The 16,191-nt window shown below is 50.3% G+C and overlaps 3 protein-coding genes across 5 annotated transcripts in view; 2 read left to right on the top strand and 1 right to left on the bottom strand.

The window, feature by feature from the left end:
- Nucleotides 1-11,783, bottom strand: part of Eef1akmt3 (EEF1A lysine methyltransferase 3) — a 15,133-nt gene extending 3,350 nt beyond the window's left edge. The window contains exons 1-3 of the mRNA XM_004647037.2: nt 11,725-11,783; nt 5,077-5,302; nt 4,863-4,974 (exon numbers count right to left, since the gene is read on the bottom strand). Of these exons, the coding sequence (XP_004647094.2) occupies nt 4,863-4,974; nt 5,077-5,302; nt 11,725-11,747 (361 nt within the window). The 5' untranslated portion in view covers nt 11,748-11,783. The remainder of the gene's footprint in view (nt 1-4,862; nt 4,975-5,076; nt 5,303-11,724) is intronic.
- On the top strand, nt 5,824-9,009 carry Mettl1 (methyltransferase like 1). 2 transcript variants are annotated; one of them, XM_004647038.2, is made up of 6 exons: nt 5,824-5,968; nt 6,547-6,710; nt 7,782-7,966; nt 8,053-8,166; nt 8,270-8,371; nt 8,524-9,004. In XM_004647038.2, exons 1-6 carry the CDS (start codon nt 5,856-5,858, stop codon nt 8,677-8,679), a joined length of 834 nt encoding a protein of 277 aa, XP_004647095.1. In that variant the 5' UTR covers nt 5,824-5,855; the 3' UTR covers nt 8,680-9,004. The 2 variants fall into 2 exon arrangements, with proteins under 2 accessions (XP_004647095.1, XP_023563041.1); XM_023707273.1 differs by lacking the exon at nt 8,270-8,371 and having other exon boundaries at nt 5,835-5,968; nt 8,524-9,009.
- LOC101567750 (25-hydroxyvitamin D-1 alpha hydroxylase, mitochondrial) lies at nt 9,021-14,903 on the top strand. Of its 2 annotated transcripts, none has more exons than XM_023707270.1 (9): nt 9,021-9,091; nt 11,161-11,351; nt 11,757-11,959; nt 12,038-12,238; nt 12,322-12,500; nt 12,696-12,868; nt 13,124-13,202; nt 13,459-13,656; nt 14,032-14,903. In XM_023707270.1, exons 1-9 carry the CDS (start codon nt 9,044-9,046, stop codon nt 14,143-14,145), a joined length of 1,386 nt encoding a protein of 461 aa, XP_023563038.1. In that variant the 5' UTR covers nt 9,021-9,043; the 3' UTR covers nt 14,146-14,903. The 2 variants fall into 2 exon arrangements, with proteins under 2 accessions (XP_023563038.1, XP_004647093.1); XM_004647036.2 differs by lacking the exon at nt 9,021-9,091 and adding an exon at nt 10,293-10,505.
- Nucleotides 14,904-16,191: the final 1,288 nt, after the last annotated feature.

The following is a 16,191-nucleotide window of genomic DNA, read 5'->3' as shown; positions in this document are numbered from 1 at the left end:
TAAGTTGCAGGCATTGGGTATTGTGTGTCAGTGACAAGGAAAGTAACTAAGGTACACAGCCACTCCATGCTACAAGTGGTTCCCCGTGTGTGTGTGTGTGTGTGTGTGTGTGTGTGTGAGAGAGAGAGAGAGAGAGAGAGAGAGAGAGAGAGAGAGAGAATATGAATTAGAATCATCAGCAGAGAGCACTCAAAGCCACAGAGTAATGGAACTGCTCAGGAAGGAGTTGACAGGTAAAAGAAGGGGTCAAAGGACTAGTCCTGAGCTCTAGAGCCCTCAGTTTCAGTTGTGAGGATGAAAAAGAATCAGCAGAGGAACAAAAAGTGTGAGGCCCAGGATGTGACTCAGCAGCACAGTGCCTGTCTGGCAAGGGTGAGGTCCTGAGTTTGATCCCCAACACCAAACAAAACAAAGTGTGCTGGTGAAGTAGACAGAACCCCCAAAAGCAAAGGAAGTTTCAAGGAGGAGGGAGTATCTGTGCTAATGCAAAGCCAACTGAGGTGGGCTGAGAACTGATGTGTGCGTGTGCGTGAGTGTGTGTGTGTGTGTGTGTGTGTGATGCCAGGGAGGAACCCAGAGCCTTGTGCGTGCAAGTCAATAGCTCCACCACTGACCACATCCCCAGCCCTGAGAAGTGATTCCTGGCTTAACAACATGAGGCTGGAAGTGAAGCTCACAGTCTTAACAAGAGGTACCAGAGTGAAGGAGGCACGGGCCAGTGACAGTCAGATTAAAACGGATTAGGAACACAGGAGGAGAGGAACCAGAGACAGTGGGTAGTGACTTTTCTGTGTTGTTTTATTTTAAAGTAAAGCAGAGAAATAGTTTGGTAACTGAAGGTTACCAGGATCACATACGAGATGCGAATATATTTTTCTGAGAAAAGAGAAATCGCAGCATCCTGCTTGCATATATACGTGGAGGGAGGCTGGGAGGGAGGGAGAATGGCTTAGAGAGAAGGGAAGACTGAGCCAATGATGCAGGAGCGGGGAAAGGCTGCGCGAAGTGCCTCTGCGCAGGCAGAAGGTTTAAAGGCCTGGCGAAAAATAGAGGGCTTGGCTTTAGCCAGAAGCGATCTGCTTATCCATGGTAGCAAGACAGAAGGCGGCACCTGCAGACACAGACACAGGTGAGGCGACGCTGTGACAGGGGCATGTTAACGGTTTCTAAAGAAAAAGAAGTCATAGGAAAGTAGGAAATGAGGTCATCAGCTGAGGGTGCCAATAGCAGAAGAAGGATTTATAAGTTTGAAGAACAAGAAGGTAAAAAAACATGTTTAGAAGGGCCGAAGAATCAACAGACAAGGGAAGTACAGCAGGCTAACTGGCAGCACTTAGGGCCCATGAAGGTCAGTGACAAATGTAATGTGGGACCAGTCAGTACAGCCACAGCCAGCACTGGGTGGGAGGCAAGGGCACCCAGGCCGACCTCCCTGTGAGCTGAGCAGTGAAAACTGCGATGTGTGCTGGGAGAGGGCTTCAGATCTGAGTAGGTCTGTGGAACTGAAAAAAGGCCAATAAGCCAGCACAAAGAAGAAAGGAAGGGGGAAAGGGAGACAGGATATCAGAGGCCACAAAGCCATTGAAAGATTGAAGTGAGGGTGTGATTACAGTTGCAGTGTGGAAAGGTCTTTTGGGGCTGGGATGTAGCTCAGCAGCACAGACTCCTGCCTGGCAAGCCCAATGTCCTGAGTTCAATTCCTGGTACAAAAAGAAAGAGAGAGAGAGAGAGAGAGAGAGAGAGAGAGAGAGAGAGAGAGAGACAGAGACAGAGACAGAGACAGACAGACAGAGACAGGGACACAGAGACTGTCAGACAGACAGACAGACAGACAGACACAGACACAGACACAGACACAGACACAGAGAGAAAGAAAAGGCAAGAAAATAAACAAAAAAAGAAAAGGTCTTCTGTTGTAGCACATGCCTGTAATGATAGCAATCTTGGAGTCTGAAGCAGAAGGATCACTGTGTGTTCAGGGCCAGTCAGGGCTACAAAGTGAGTTTAAGGCCAGCTTGAACTGCATAGCAAAATCTTGTCTCAAAAAGAAAAAAAATTTCTAATCCAGCCTGGGCAACTTAATAAAAACTTAGTGAGATCCTGTTTTAAAAATAAAAAAATACAAAAAGGGCTGGGGATATCATTCATTGTGAAGATCATGTATTCAATCCCCAGGGTCACACATATGCACATACATGTGCACATGCAATGCATGCACAAAAGAAAGACAAAAACAGAACAGGTCACTCTGACTGCTGGGTGAAGCAGGCAGAGGTCTAGGAGGCACCAAGGAATCAAAGCAGGAAGACCAGTCGGACTAACTGTTGCAGTCTAAGCAAATGATGGTAGTGACTTAGGCTGCAGAACCGCCAGCAGAAATATATGAGAAAATTCAAGGGATTTTTTAGGAGATAAAAGTCAACAGGAGTTGGGGCTGGGGATGTACCTTGGCAGTAGTACACTTACTTAGTACACACAAGGCTCTGGATGCAATCTCCACTACCACCAAAAATAAAAAATAAAAAAAGGAAAAAAGAGGAAGGGTAGAGAAGAACGGAAGAAAAAAGAAAAGAGAGATAAAGAAAGAAAGAGCTGGCCAGATAGCTCAGTGGATTAAATCACCTGCTTAGGCAGACACAGGGACTGGGGTCTGATCCCCAGCGTGCCATATCGGAGATGGTGACGGAGAACTGGGCATGGTGGCGCATGCCTGCAATCCCAGCTCTTGAGATGCTGAAAACAGGAGAATCACTACGAGTCCGATCTATGTAGTGAGACCCTGTAGACCCTGTACTAAATAAAAAAAGAAAGAGAGAGAGAGGAAAGGAGAGAGAGAAAGTCAAATAATAGTTATGGGGTGAAGATGGGCATGTCAAAGTCAAGGGTGATGTCAAGCTAAGCATGGTGGCGGCACATGCCTGTAATCTCAGCACTCAGGAGTCTGAGGCAGGAGTGTCACTGCGTTTGAGGCCAGCTAAGACCCTAAGCTTCCAGAAAGCTAGAAAACAGGTGTGCACCAGATGTTTGAATTGGCAACTAAATAGGAGGCAAAAGAAGAGAAACTAATGCAGGAGCAAGTGAAGGTAGGGGTTTCTATCTGTATGCCTTTTGTCTCTTTATATTTATTTGTATCATTTTTGCAGTACTAGGGACTGAACCCATGGCCTTCACACAAAACTACATCCAAGTCTTTTTTTTTTTTTCCTGAGACAGGGTCTCCTTAAGTCACCAAGTTGCCCAGGAACTTGCAATCCTCCTGCACCAGCCTCTCAGAGTGCTGGGATTACAAGCATGCGGGTGACCACACCTGGCTTTTGGTCTCCCTTTTAATATGACTGCCTGAATGGCATTCCCCATTCTTCATGAAAAGGTGTGGAAGCACCCTCTATTCTTTCTGAGCCTTCTTTGTTCACATTATTCATCTTCCCAACTCACAGAGCTTCGCCTAAATGGATTCACAGGGTGACTCGGTCACAGCCAGAGCAAGTCCACCGGCTCACCACAGCTCTTCCACAGCATCTTCCCCATCTTCCCACTAGACCCCAGGCTCCTTAGGGAGAATAAGTCTTAATCTGCTGCTGAATCCTAGTACCCTGCATTATTCTTGGCACAAAGAGAGCTTGGAGTACATGTTAGTTGAATGTTGTTGTCTCTCTCTCTCTCTCTCTCTTTTTTTTTTTTTTTTTGGCAGAACCAGGGATTGAACTCAGGTCTTGCGCTTGCCAGGCAAGCGCTTATTCTACTGAGCCATCTCCCCAGCCCCCATGTTAGTTGAATGATTAGAAGACTGAATGTCTGCCTCTGGGAAGAATTTTCTTTAGTGTGACCCAGTACTGTGAATAAGTACATGCTAGTCTAAGTGACTTCAGAGGTGTTTTTATGTGAGTGTTCTCTGTATGGGGTTTTGTCTGCCCTCTGCATTACTAATTTAGGAAAATTGCTTTAGTTTCTGGCTCTTGATAAAACAGATGCAATGTTTTTCTTACCTTTTCCTTTCTAAAGCCTGAGGTGCTTAATTCCTAGTCCTTGCTTCCCCCAAAAAACATACCCGGCCCTCCAAAACGCCTGTTAGTTTCTCCTAATAATAATTTTTTTCTTTTCTTTTTTTAAATGTATTTGGTACAGGGTCTCACTACGCAGTTTGGACTCGTAGTGATCCTCCTGTTCTCAGCCTCCCCAGCCCTAGGACTGCAGGTGAACAACATCAAGCCTAGTTTCGGTCTCAGCATGCCGGGAGGTGGGGCCAGTGCCACAGGTGATTCGCAAGATCAAACCTGTGCTTGCGTAAGCAGGCGCGGAGTCCCCCGAGCTGTCTCGCCAGCCCTCTCCTAATAATAACTCCACTGACTCTAACACATAGTCACAACCAAGTTATAAAGCATTTATGAGGTTTAACCCCAGTAACTTGCTGCCCTACTAGATACCCCCTACGTGCATTTTGACAGAACATCAGGGTTTTTTTTTTTTTTTTTTTTGTTCCTCGAATGCCTTCAGGGCACTTTTGGCCAGCGGGAGAGTTGTGAGGTTCGAACTCCAGCAACCTGAGGCTGACAGCTTTGTGGAAGCAGCCACTTAAAGGCCTGAGCTAGGGCCAGGCCCCCAACATCAGGGGTTTTAAATGACAACAATCTCCTTGAAATCATGGAGAGCAAAGATTTAGAAACAAGGCCTGATTTTTATTTTCTACCCCCAAATCAACTGTCCTGGGTACTTTACCAGCCAGTTAGCTCCCGCCACACAGAAAAACGGGGAGAGGGGTATTAAAAGGAAGGGACTGGGCTCAGTCTACACCCCTCTTGTAGGACTCCACATCCTCACCCCACTCCCACCCCCGCTTCCCGCCGCAATGCCAACTTACACACCCTGCAGCGCTGCCAAGATTCCCACGATGCCAGTCCCCGCGCCCAATTCGATCACTTTCTTGCCTCGGAAATCCACATTGTGACTCTCGAAATAGTTGCACAGGCTCAGAGCCTATGAGAGAAAAAAAGGGCAGAAATGACTGTCGTGGAGAGGTTCCATATGGCAGGGTCTGGACCTCCCAGGGACCCACACCAGGAGCAGCCCATTCCTCACCGCGTCCCACACTCGCGCCGCCACCCCGAGGCGGGACCCGAAGTTCTGTGTGATGCTCAGGACGTGCCCACAGAAGTAGAACCGGCTCCTCTCCGAGTAAAAGTCTGCGAAGAGCCCGACCTCTCGAGGGAACACCGATTCGAGTTCTGATTCCGGATCCAGGCGGGAGCTAGCCATCCGACAGAGGCTGTGCCCGAGCACCGCGGAGGGCGCGCGGATCCCGGATCTGAGGCTGCGAGAGTTTGGGGGGTCGCAGGGCGTCCCGGCTCCGCAATAACACCAAGCCCCGCCCCCGCGAGTTTGGCCTCCTTCCTCCAGGAGGATTTCCCGTAGGTGGACCGAGGAGCCGCACCTCTCGCCCGGTCCTTAGCGCACAGCGGACGGGACCCACATAGGACCACACTGGTCAGATCTGGCCGACCTGGCTCGACACCGGGCCAGAGAAACGATGCTTCATTGCACTGTAAGAGAGAGAGCACCCAGATCTCTCTCATCTGCGGGGTGCACAGGTGCCTACAGCCAGCGTAGTAACCAGACCAGGCAGAGGCCAGCTAAGAGAGGAGACTGGACACACTCCCGCCCGGCCAGCCACGTTAGAGACCAGCGGTGCACAAGCTCCACCAGCGCCGGCCCCTAGTGGGCTCAGCAGCCCAGCCGGGTGGAATTCGCTGGCGGGTCTTTAAGGGGCGGGGCCCGCGGTAGCGTGCGGGCTGCGTCATCATCTCGCGCCCGGGGCCGTGCTCTCCACGTGGATTCCGTGGAGCCCCCGGGCGCGCATCATGGCGGGAGCCGAGGCTGGGAGCACAGTGGGAAGCGAGGCTCTGCAGCCCCAAAAGCGTTATTACCGGCAACGCGCTCACTCCAACCCCATGGCGGACCATACGTTGCGCTAGTGAGCGAGCGGGACACGGGAAAGGGCGGGTGGTTGGGATCCTTCCAGCGGCCTAGAGAACAAGGTACCAGGACGGTAGGGAAGATTTGGGAAGGTCCGCTGAAGATCGGCTAGGAGACGTCAGCTGGGGGTGGGTCCGGGAGATTCGGCGGAGCGCGCAGTTGGCGGGTCAGGAGGGGGTGTGGCATTCTGGGCTAAGTTTAGGTCGCAGTGCCAAGTCTAAGAAGAGAAAAGGGAGTTGTTGCTAAAACTAGAGAGGGTCATCTTTCGGACCTTTCGGTTTTGTTTGTTGGGTTTAATAAAAAAGCAAACGTATACATAATCCTTCCCACTCCTCACTTCATCGTTTCCCCACAGAGCACATGAATGAAGTTGAATTCCAGTGCTTGAGGCCCACAGCTGCCCCAGAAAGGAGAGCTGCTTAGGGGGGTTTCCACTGTACCTCCTGTGGCCACAGTTACAGAATTTTTAAGAAACCCTCCACCCATCTACCTTCCACCCTCACCTATGCACACCCGTACAGTACCACTTCTGCAGTGGCACTACCAACCTTCTCACTTTTTTGCTCTTTTCAATAGCCCCGTGAAGCCAGAGGAGATGGACTGGTCTGAGCTATACCCAGAGTTCTTCGCTCCACTCACTCAAAATCAAAGCCATGATGACCCAAAGGATACCGAGGAAAAACGAGTTCAGGCCCAAGTGGAATTTGCAGACATAGGCTGTGGCTATGGTGGCCTGTTAGGTAATGGTCTGGCCCTTTCTCTGGAGCAAGGAGAGACCTAGGTTCTGCTACATCAGCAGGTTTTTGGTAGATGCCACAGTTGACCTTTCCCTTTTGGACAGACACTGTTGACATCAAAGCAGAAAAGCAGTCTCCATCTCTTCTCCACCCTAGGTCTGTGGCCTTTGCCCTAGAGAAGGGAGGGGGCTGCCTCAAATGGCTGTTAAAACCTGGGTTGTCCTGTCTGGCTCTAGTCCCTACGTGAGCCATTTCACCTGCTAAGTGCAGGGTCAGTGAGCCAGTCAGCATAAGCGTCAGAGATTAGCCACTGTGACCAGTGATCCTGAACTGTCTTTCTCAGGGATTCCACCAGCTCCCCTCCCTTACCAGAGCACATTCTTTCTGTTCTCATCTTATGTTTTTCAGGTTCCTCTTGTAAATATTGTCCCAGGCATGCATGGCAGTTCACAGGGTCTAGCTAAGGTGCTCAGGCTGGGCTTGAACCTGCAATCCTGCCTCAGTTTCCCAGAGTATTAGGATTACAAGGATGCATCACCACTCCCAGTTTACTTTCTGAAAAGATCTATGATCTTGAGCATTTCTAGTTCAGTGTTCTCCCCCTCACAGTCTGCCACATAAGATTATAAGGATTAAAAAGACCATGAACAAAACTGAAAACTAAAACAAACTGCAAGGCATAGTGGCACACCTGTAATTCCAGCACTTGGGAGGGAGGTTATGTCAAGAGGGTTAAGAGTTCAAGGTCAACCTGAGCTACCTAGCTAGTTAAAGGGCAGCTTGGACTATGAAGTGAGACTGTACCTCCAAAAAAAGTAACAAAACAACATTTTTTTGAAAACGAAAGAAAACTCTGAAGCACTTGTAAATTATGTATGTAGTCTCAGCCCTCCCATTCTAGTCCTGTTAATTTATGTAATTCCCCTGCATTTTCTTCAGCAGAAAACTAAGTAAATATCTCTGTTCTCACTCCTGACTTGGTGGTTTTGGATGGAGGCCTCCTTTCGGATGCTGACCCTTTTGCACTCTCTGGAAGTATGAGGTTGATGATCCCATTGCCATTTCTTTGTGCAGTGGAACTGTCACCGCTATTCCCAGACACACTGATTCTGGGCTTGGAGATCCGGGTGAAGGTCTCAGACTATGTTCAAGACCGGATTCGGGCCCTACGTGCAGCTCCTGGAGGTGGCTTCCAGAACATTGCCTGTCTCCGTAGTAATGCCATGAAGCACCTTCCTAACTTCTTCCGCAAGGGCCAGGTGGGGAAGGACCCTGGTCGGGTAGGCTGGTAGGCAGGCAGGCCTAGAGGATAGATACTCACAGCTCTGTTGGTGCTGTCTCACAGCTGACAAAGATGTTCTTCCTCTTTCCTGACCCCCATTTCAAACGGACAAAGCACAAATGGCGAATCATCAGTCCTACACTGCTAGCAGAATACGCCTACGTGCTGAGAGTTGGGGTGAGTCAGGAGTGGAAGGGAGGGTGGGGTGGATGGCCTATGGAGGGGCCCTCACTAAGAATTAATTGGGAATCCCCTGTCAAGGCTGATTTTGCCTATGTAGGGGCTGGTGTACACGATAACTGATGTGCTGGAGCTTCACCACTGGATGTGCACCCATTTTGAGGGTCACCCTCTATTTGAGCGCGTGCCCTTGGAAGAGCTGGTAAGTAGGACATCTTTGCAAAGATGCAGGCTCTTTTCAGAGCAGCTGTGTATTTGAACTGAGGTTAGGGCCAGGAGGATGGGGTAGGAGTCCAGAGGCCCAGAGCAATGTGAAAGCTGGGCAAGAACTTACTGGACATGTCTTTTTCCCAGAGCGAAGACCCTATTGTGGGACATCTGGGCACTTCAACCGAGGAGGGGAAGAAAGTTCTACGTAATGGAGGGAAGAATTTCCCAGCCGTGTTCCGAAGAATCCAGGATCCCGCCCTCCAGGCAGTGGCCCCACAGCCCACCCTGCCTGGTCACTGACTGTACCCCCTCTTAGCTGGATCCCATGTTCCAGAACTGAAAGGAAGTCAGACGTCCTTGACCCTCCCAGCTAAGACTGTGGAGTTGGGAGGCATCAGTCTCCTCAGGAAGTTAGGGGTACCAGTATTCACGCTTGTTCCCCGCCGTGCTCAGCTTTTTGTCTCTATTGCCAGCAGAAAGAGAAGAAGCTGACTTTGAAGGACTTTGAACGGGAGGGGATTTCTGGAAGGGCGTGGGGTCTTGCTGTCCCTTAGCACTCCCTCCTCAGCTGGAGTAAGGAATGCAGTGCTGCACTGTCTAAACTGTCTGCTTGGCTAAAATTACCTGCCCACTTGTGTTTACTTTGCAATCCTGGGGATGACACATGGGTGTGCACACGTGCCCGCACTGCTGTTTCTTAGGAAAGGCCAAGGTGTGTATCACATGCCTCCTCCTGTTCTCCCTGCCTAAGACTTGACCTGGGCAATCTGCTTTTTTTTTTTTTTTTTTTTTTTTTTTTGGTAGAGTTTCATTAAGTTGCCCTGGCCAGGGCTCAAACTTGTGATCCTCATGCCTCAGCCTCCCAGGGTGCTGAAATTATAGGTGTGCACTTTCATGCCTGGCTCTGTGCTCCCTTTATTGTTGTTTGTGGAGAATCTTTGGCAGGGTAAAGCAGTGGAGACCCTCCTCCATGTTGACCTTGGCTTCTAGAGCTTCAGAGCTAACTGGCAGAAAGTCTGTGAAGAGGAGGGAGAGGAGCAGGAACTAAACTGGAGTATTCTAAGCTAAAAGTGGAAAGGGAGCTGGGGAGATGGCTCAGTAGAATAAGCACTTGCCTGGCAAGCACAAGGGTCTGAGTTCAATCCCCAGTTCCGCCAGAATAAAATAAAAGTGGAAAGAGGCTGCTGAGCAGAGGACTGTCCAGAGGAGACAGAGTCAGCTAGGGATTCAAAGCAGGCACTTAGCCCTTGTGCTATCATCCAGGGGCCTAGAGATAATATCCAAACTTGGTTGCTTGCAAAAACTTCCTTCATTCCTGTTCCTGAAGACTTAAATTCTTTTGACCAGAAGGTGAGAGCTTGTTGGCCCAAGAAACCCTAGTCCCAGGAAACAACTTGTGGAGGCATTTTAGCCCAACTTCTGTCTGCCCAGTACACCAGACACAAGGAAAGGAGAGATGCGACTAGTGTGAGGCAGTTCTGTCTTGTGAAGAGGGTGCAGTCCAGTGAGCCAGGAATGTGGAGACACTTATACCTCATACTTCATGAAGGAGCTGGGGGATGGAAAAGTGTGAATGGGCCTGAAGGAGCCTAGCTCCTGGGGAAGTGGTGGTACCACCAGAAAGCACTTATAGTAATCCTCACTAAATCATCTTTCCCAGGAAGAGATCTTTAGGCTACTAACCCAGAGAAACAATACAGTCACTCCTCCCATGAGATCATTGCAAATGAGATCCCAAGGAGCCTAGAAATCAATGCCAACCCCGCCCACCGTTCCTGGGTGCTCACCTCTAACTGGAGCCATCCAGGCAAGGGATTGGCTGAGGAGCTTGGGAAGGGGGGCATGGTCACCACTGCATGCAAGGGTTAAATAGGGGTTTGGGCAAGCAGGCAAGATGCTCTGGAGAAGCAGTCTTTCACACTGCCTCCCTGAACTGGACCATGACCCAGCTCATCTCTAGAGTGTTCCATCGAGTCCGCTCAGTGCCTGACTTGGGCACATCTCTAAACTCCAGAGGCTCTGACTCAGCACCTCAGAGCCTGGCAGACATCCCTGGCCCCTCCATGCCTAAATTCCTGGCTGAACTTTTCTGCAAAGGGGGGCTGTCAAGGCTCCATGAGCTGCAGGTAGAAGGGGTTGTATTTTATTTATTTATGTATTTATTTATTTTGGTGGAATCTGGGAAGAAGGGGATGTATTCCGACTCGTGGGACCCACAAGTGTGTGGGAATTGCTTTGCTAGTGCAGGAAAGCGGACGGGTGGAAAGCGGGGCTGAAGGGAGCTGACAGTGATACTCATAAATTAGGGGAAAGGCACGTAAGGACACAGAGGTGGCTCCACCAGCAGTACTCTGCCCCAACACCCAGTGGGGGGAGCACTCAGCGCCTTCTCACTGGGCACATTTGGAGACTACATGTGGGTCCAGGACCAGTGCGGGCAAGAGAAAGCTTGCTACGCTCTGCTTTGACTTAAAGCTACACTCCTTTGATTCCCTGGGGACTCAGCTTGAGATGGAGAGTCCAGATGGGGCACCTTCAAGTATTTCTCCAACTCAGCTCCACCCAGATGGGCAGAGGTCCTGATATCTGCTTTGTGCAGAGTTCCTCCGTTTCTCCATCACACATTTTTATGGGATGCAAGAGTTTATAGCATTCTAATGAAAGCTTACTTAGGCACTCAAGAGGCTCCTCTTGCCAAGCCTAGCCAGCACCCCTAAAGTTGGCACCACCAAGAGCCGCCGGCCCCACGGTGTCCAAATGTCTGCCACTCTGTCTCCCCAGGTACAGGGCGCGGCACGCTTTGGCCCCGTGTGGTCAGCCAGCTTCGGGAAGGTGCGCACAGTGTACGTGGCAGCTCCCGCACTCATCGAGCAGCTGCTGCGACAGGAGGGGCCCCTGCCTGAACGCTGCAGCTTCTCATCCTGGGCGGAACACCGCCGCTGCCACCAGCGGGCTTGCGGGCTTCTCACCGCGTGAGTCCTCTCTGCCTCTGGAACCTACGCCACTGAGGCAGCCCCGTCCTGCGACGGCAGTCTGTTGCGGGGCTTGGTAGAAGGGCTTCCAAGTTCCCCAACTTTCTTGCATCTCTAGATTCTCCCTTCAGTTGCGTCCAAACTCAGGTAAAGCCCGGCCCTCTCCCCGCCTTATCCAAGAGGGGCGATGGACGGGATATCATAGTCTAGACTGAATGTGAGACTCTGTGACTCAAGTTACCAGGGAACCCCGAGGCAGGAAATGAGTAAAGAGGAGAGAGGATGAACGATGGGCACTGGCAAGGGCAGGTTTCGGAATCCAGAGAGATCAGACCCAGTACTCTTCTGCCACCGCGGCGCCCCGCACACTCACCTCCTGACATACCCTCTCGCCATACCACGCAGGGAAGGCGAGGAATGGCAGAGGCTCCGCAGCCGCCTGGCCCCACTCCTCCTTCGGCCTCAAGCAGCCGCTGACTATGCCGAACCCCTGGACAACGTGGTCTGTGACCTTGTGCGACGACTAAGGCGCCAGCGGGGGCGCGGTGCTGGGCCGCCCGCCTTGGTTCAGGACGTGGCGGGAGAGTTTTACAAGTTTGGACTTGAGGGTGAGTCCTAAAACAGGGGCAAAGGCAGGAACCACCTGCGGGTCTCCGGGTGCATTGACCGCGCCCCCTTCTGGCCAGGCATAGCCGCGGTGCTACTGGGTTCGCGTCTGGGCTGCCTGGAGGCTCAAGTGCCCCCGGATACAGAGACATTCATCCGAGCGGTGGGGTCGGTGTTCGTGTCCACACTGCTGACCATGGCAATGCCCAGCTGGCTGCATCGCTTTGTGCCTGGACCCTGGAATCGCCTCTGCCGAGACTGGGACCAGATGTTCGCATTTGGTAATACACAGAAGCAAGGTTGGGCACAGGGAATGAGAAGCTACCCAGGGGTAGTAACATTGGTGCGCTTGCCTTCCACACAGCCCAGCAGCATGTGGAGCGGGGAGAGGCCGAGATAGCCAGGAGGAACCAGGGAAAGCCGGAGGAGTTCATGCCGCCGCAGTCTGGGGCACACCTGACCTATTTTCTTTTCCGGGAGAAGTGGCCTGTCCAGTCCATCCTAGGGAATGTGACAGAGCTTCTACTGGCTGGAGTGGACACGGTGAGGTCCCCACTCCAGCTTGGAGACCCACTTGCAGCATTTAGCTTCTCTTGTTTCTGGGGCTACTTTCCTGCTTCAAAAGATCCCCAGCATAGACCAGCTTGGGTTAGCACCTCCGGGGCCCAGATGCCCCATACCCTGCCCTTCTACTGGATCTTCTTCTAACGCCTTAGATGTTTTCACCGCTCCTCCCAGGTGTCCAATACACTCTCCTGGGCCTTGTATGAGCTCTCCCGGCATCCTGAAGTCCAGATGGCTCTCCACTCTGAGATCTCAGCTACCCTGGGCCCGGGCTCCTGTGTCCACTCCCAAGTCAGTGCTCTGGCCCAGCTGCCCCTATTGAAGGCCGTGGTCAAGGAAGTACTAAGGTGAGGTGGAGGGGTGAATTTGGAGAAAATGCTAGGGAAAGGTTGGGGATACAGATAGTGGGTGGAATCGGGAAGAGAAGAGAAAGGTGGCCAAACATGGGTTTGGAAGTTAGAGGTGAGGAAAAGGAGGAGGAGGTGGAGGAAGAAGAAGAGGAGGAGGAAGAGGAGCAGGAGGAGGAGGAGGAAGAGGAGAAGGAGGAGGAAGAGGAGAAGGCTATAGCGCCAGCCTCACTTTTCTTTTACTTTGTAACCTAGATTGTATCCTGTGGTACCTGGAAATTCCCGAGTTCCAGACAAAGACATTCATATGGATGAATATATTATCCCAAAAAATGTAAGTAAAACCAATGAGCCCCTTTTTCTGTGTGTTTCTCACTATCATAGGCCCCAGCTCTGCTCTCAAACACTTCCCCAAAGCCCTTTAAACACTACTGACCTGAATACTCTCCTTGGGATATAATGGGGCAGCAGAGAAATTGTTCCAAAAGTAGCCCCCTGTCTCCAAGCATGCTCCATAGATCCCTTCCTTCATGTCCTCCCAACCTGGATTCCTGGGCCTACACTGACAAGTATGTGCTCCTCCCCACCAGACACTGGTCACTCTGTGTCACTACGCCACTTCGAGGGACCCTGCCCAGTTCCCAGAGCCAAATTCTTTTCGTCCAGCTCGCTGGCTGGGTCACAGCCCAGCCCCCCACCCATTTGCATCTCTTCCCTTTGGCTTTGGCAAGCGCAGCTGCATTGGAAGACGATTGGCAGAGCTTGAGTTGCAAATGGCTTTGGCCCAGGTGAGTGATCTCAACTCTATCCAATCTCCAAACTGGAGAGACCTACACCCGCTAAAGCTGCATGCTATCGCTTCTCAGCCTTTTGGCTAAAATCAAGTGTAAAGCTGTATGCTCCTGTCCTCTCATAAGATGGGTAGACATGGAAGACCCAACAGATCTACCCTTCAGAAATGTGACAATCCCATAACAGGCCTTGTAACAAGGATAGTTGGACTATCTTTCCCTTCCATAATCTGTTATTCTCATTGACAAGCCCCCTGGCCATAGGTGCCACCCAACATTGACCATTCTAACACTAAAGAATGGCCTTCATGAATAAATCCCACCATTCTTGATCCTCCTCTTATATCAACAGCCTTCTTCCATCCCTTCCAGATTCTGACTCATTTTGAGGTGCTGCCTGAGCCAGGTGCTCCTCCAGTCAGACCTATGACCCGGACAGTCCTGGTACCTGAAAGAAGCATCAATCTACAGTTTGTGGACAGATAGCCATTAGAAGGAAGATGTCATCATTACCTCATCTCATCACAGGGCTTTATTAAGCACAAGACTAAGAGATTCACCTTCCGCTTGAGGCTTTCTGACCAAAGTGGGTGGAATAGCCATGGCAAATTGAAGTATGAATTTGACCTGACTCTGCAGGACCAGAGAAAACATGCTCTCTCCACCTGCTCAGCTCTTCTCCTGGTCATTAATGCAGCCTTCAAAGGCCAACTCAAACTTCAACTTCTAATGCTGGCTAGATAGAAGGACTGAACCACCTCTTTTGGTTCTTCTACTGCATTCAGTGATGCTGCTAGCTAAGCATTTATTGTGCATAAGCCACGTAACTGCATCTGATCCGCACCTGATTGGTTTTCCCTCTAAGCATGTGAGCTCTTTGAAAGAAAGGATGAAGTATTATTTATATTTATATCCCCAGTCAAGGGCTATCTTAACTAAGTGACATCATACACATTTTCACACTGAATCTGGACCATGTGGCAGAAGCGGTAAGCAGCATACCAGACTGTCTACCCTCTTCTTTCTTCATCTTCCCCCTAGGGATCTGGCCTAGCCTGGTTTGATTTTTTAAAAAAATCTCTCTGGTTGCTGGGGATGTAGCTCAGCAATAGAGCACTTGTCTGAATCCCCTTTGGTTCTCTGACCAAGTGGGCCTGACCCATCCCTTAGTTCCCAGGCAGAGGTATCTCAGGGCCTGTCCTTGCCCAGACCTCTTCCTTTTTTTTTTTTTTTTTTTTTTTTTTCATAAGTTTTGGAATTATGGGTTGTTTTTTTTTTGTTCCCCCCCCCCCCCCGAACCAGGGATTGAACTCAGGCCCTTGTGCTTGCCAGGGAAGCACTTATTCCACTGAGCCATCTCCCCAGCCCCTAAAAGAGTGGAATAAGGTTTTTTTTGTTTGTTTGTTTTTGTTTTTCTTTTCTCCAAATGCCCTCATGGCTGGTTTGGCTGGTTTGGCTGGCTGGAGAGTAAGTTTTGGAATTAAAACAAATGTTTCATCCTTGACTTTTGGCTTACTTTTCTCACACTTCCTGAATGATCTCAATCCCCTTCTTCCACCTCAGTTTCTTAGGTCCTGGAAGTGAGTCCCCTAACAATGGGAGGTCTGGGTCCTCTGTGACCCAGACCCAGACATGTTTCTGTGTGGAATGGGAACAGCCAAGTCTGGTCTTGCTTCCTGTAAGATGAAGAGGGTGGTGGTGAAAAGTAACTGCAGGAGCTAAGTTGTATAGTAGGTTGGGGAGCTAGGTATTTGCAGAAATGGGCAGAGGCCGCTGACTCTTTGGTAATAGAAGTCTCAGAGTTGAAAGATCCTCTATTGGCCACTCTGCCCCCTCTGGAAAAGTTATTCCAAGATAATTTCCTTCAGGGAAAAACAAAAAACAAACAGGAAAGTGGAGTCAGACAGGACAAAAGCTTAGTGTGAGTGTAGTCAGAAGCCCTGGGGCACCAGGCAAGAGAAGCAGGGTGGGCCAAAGAAGCCTGTTTCGGAGTCAGTACTCTATGCCCCCCACAGAGGTTAGGCACAGTACTCTTATGATGTATACAGATTAGCTCATCCTTTATCCAAATAAATCTCTCAGCATTCTGCACACTGCAGTCCATATCCCAGATTACCCTCCCTGTGTCTGGACTTGCCCTCTTCTACTGTCCCCCATCATTCAATTAGCTGGCTAAAGATGGAGATTTCACTTTACTCTTCTTGTTCCTCCACACCATTTCTGCCTCTTATCTTAGACCTATCTTCCTGACCATAAAGGGGGATCAAACTATGCAAGATCAGAAGTGCAAGATATGTTAAGTCTCATCCAGAGAACCAGGATTGTACGTTTACTGTCCCTCTTTTCAATTCTACTCTTCAGTCTCTACCTCTCTCTCTTTTTTTTAAACCTCTATTCTCTTATCACCAAACTCAACTTTAAGACCTAAAGACCTGGGGCTGGAGAGATGGCTCAGTGGTCTAAGGCACCTACTTAGAACAAGCTTGGCAAAGCATCAGGGACCGCGGTTCAATCCCCCAGCACCACATGCCA

The sequence above is a fragment of the Octodon degus genome, unplaced genomic scaffold, assembly GCF_000260255.1.
Source record: "Octodon degus isolate 3935 unplaced genomic scaffold, OctDeg1.0 scaffold00286, whole genome shotgun sequence".
Classification (NCBI taxonomy): domain Eukaryota; kingdom Metazoa; phylum Chordata; class Mammalia; order Rodentia; family Octodontidae; genus Octodon; species Octodon degus.
Note: the sequence above shows the minus strand (reverse complement) of the source record. Positions and strands in the feature narration are given on the sequence as shown.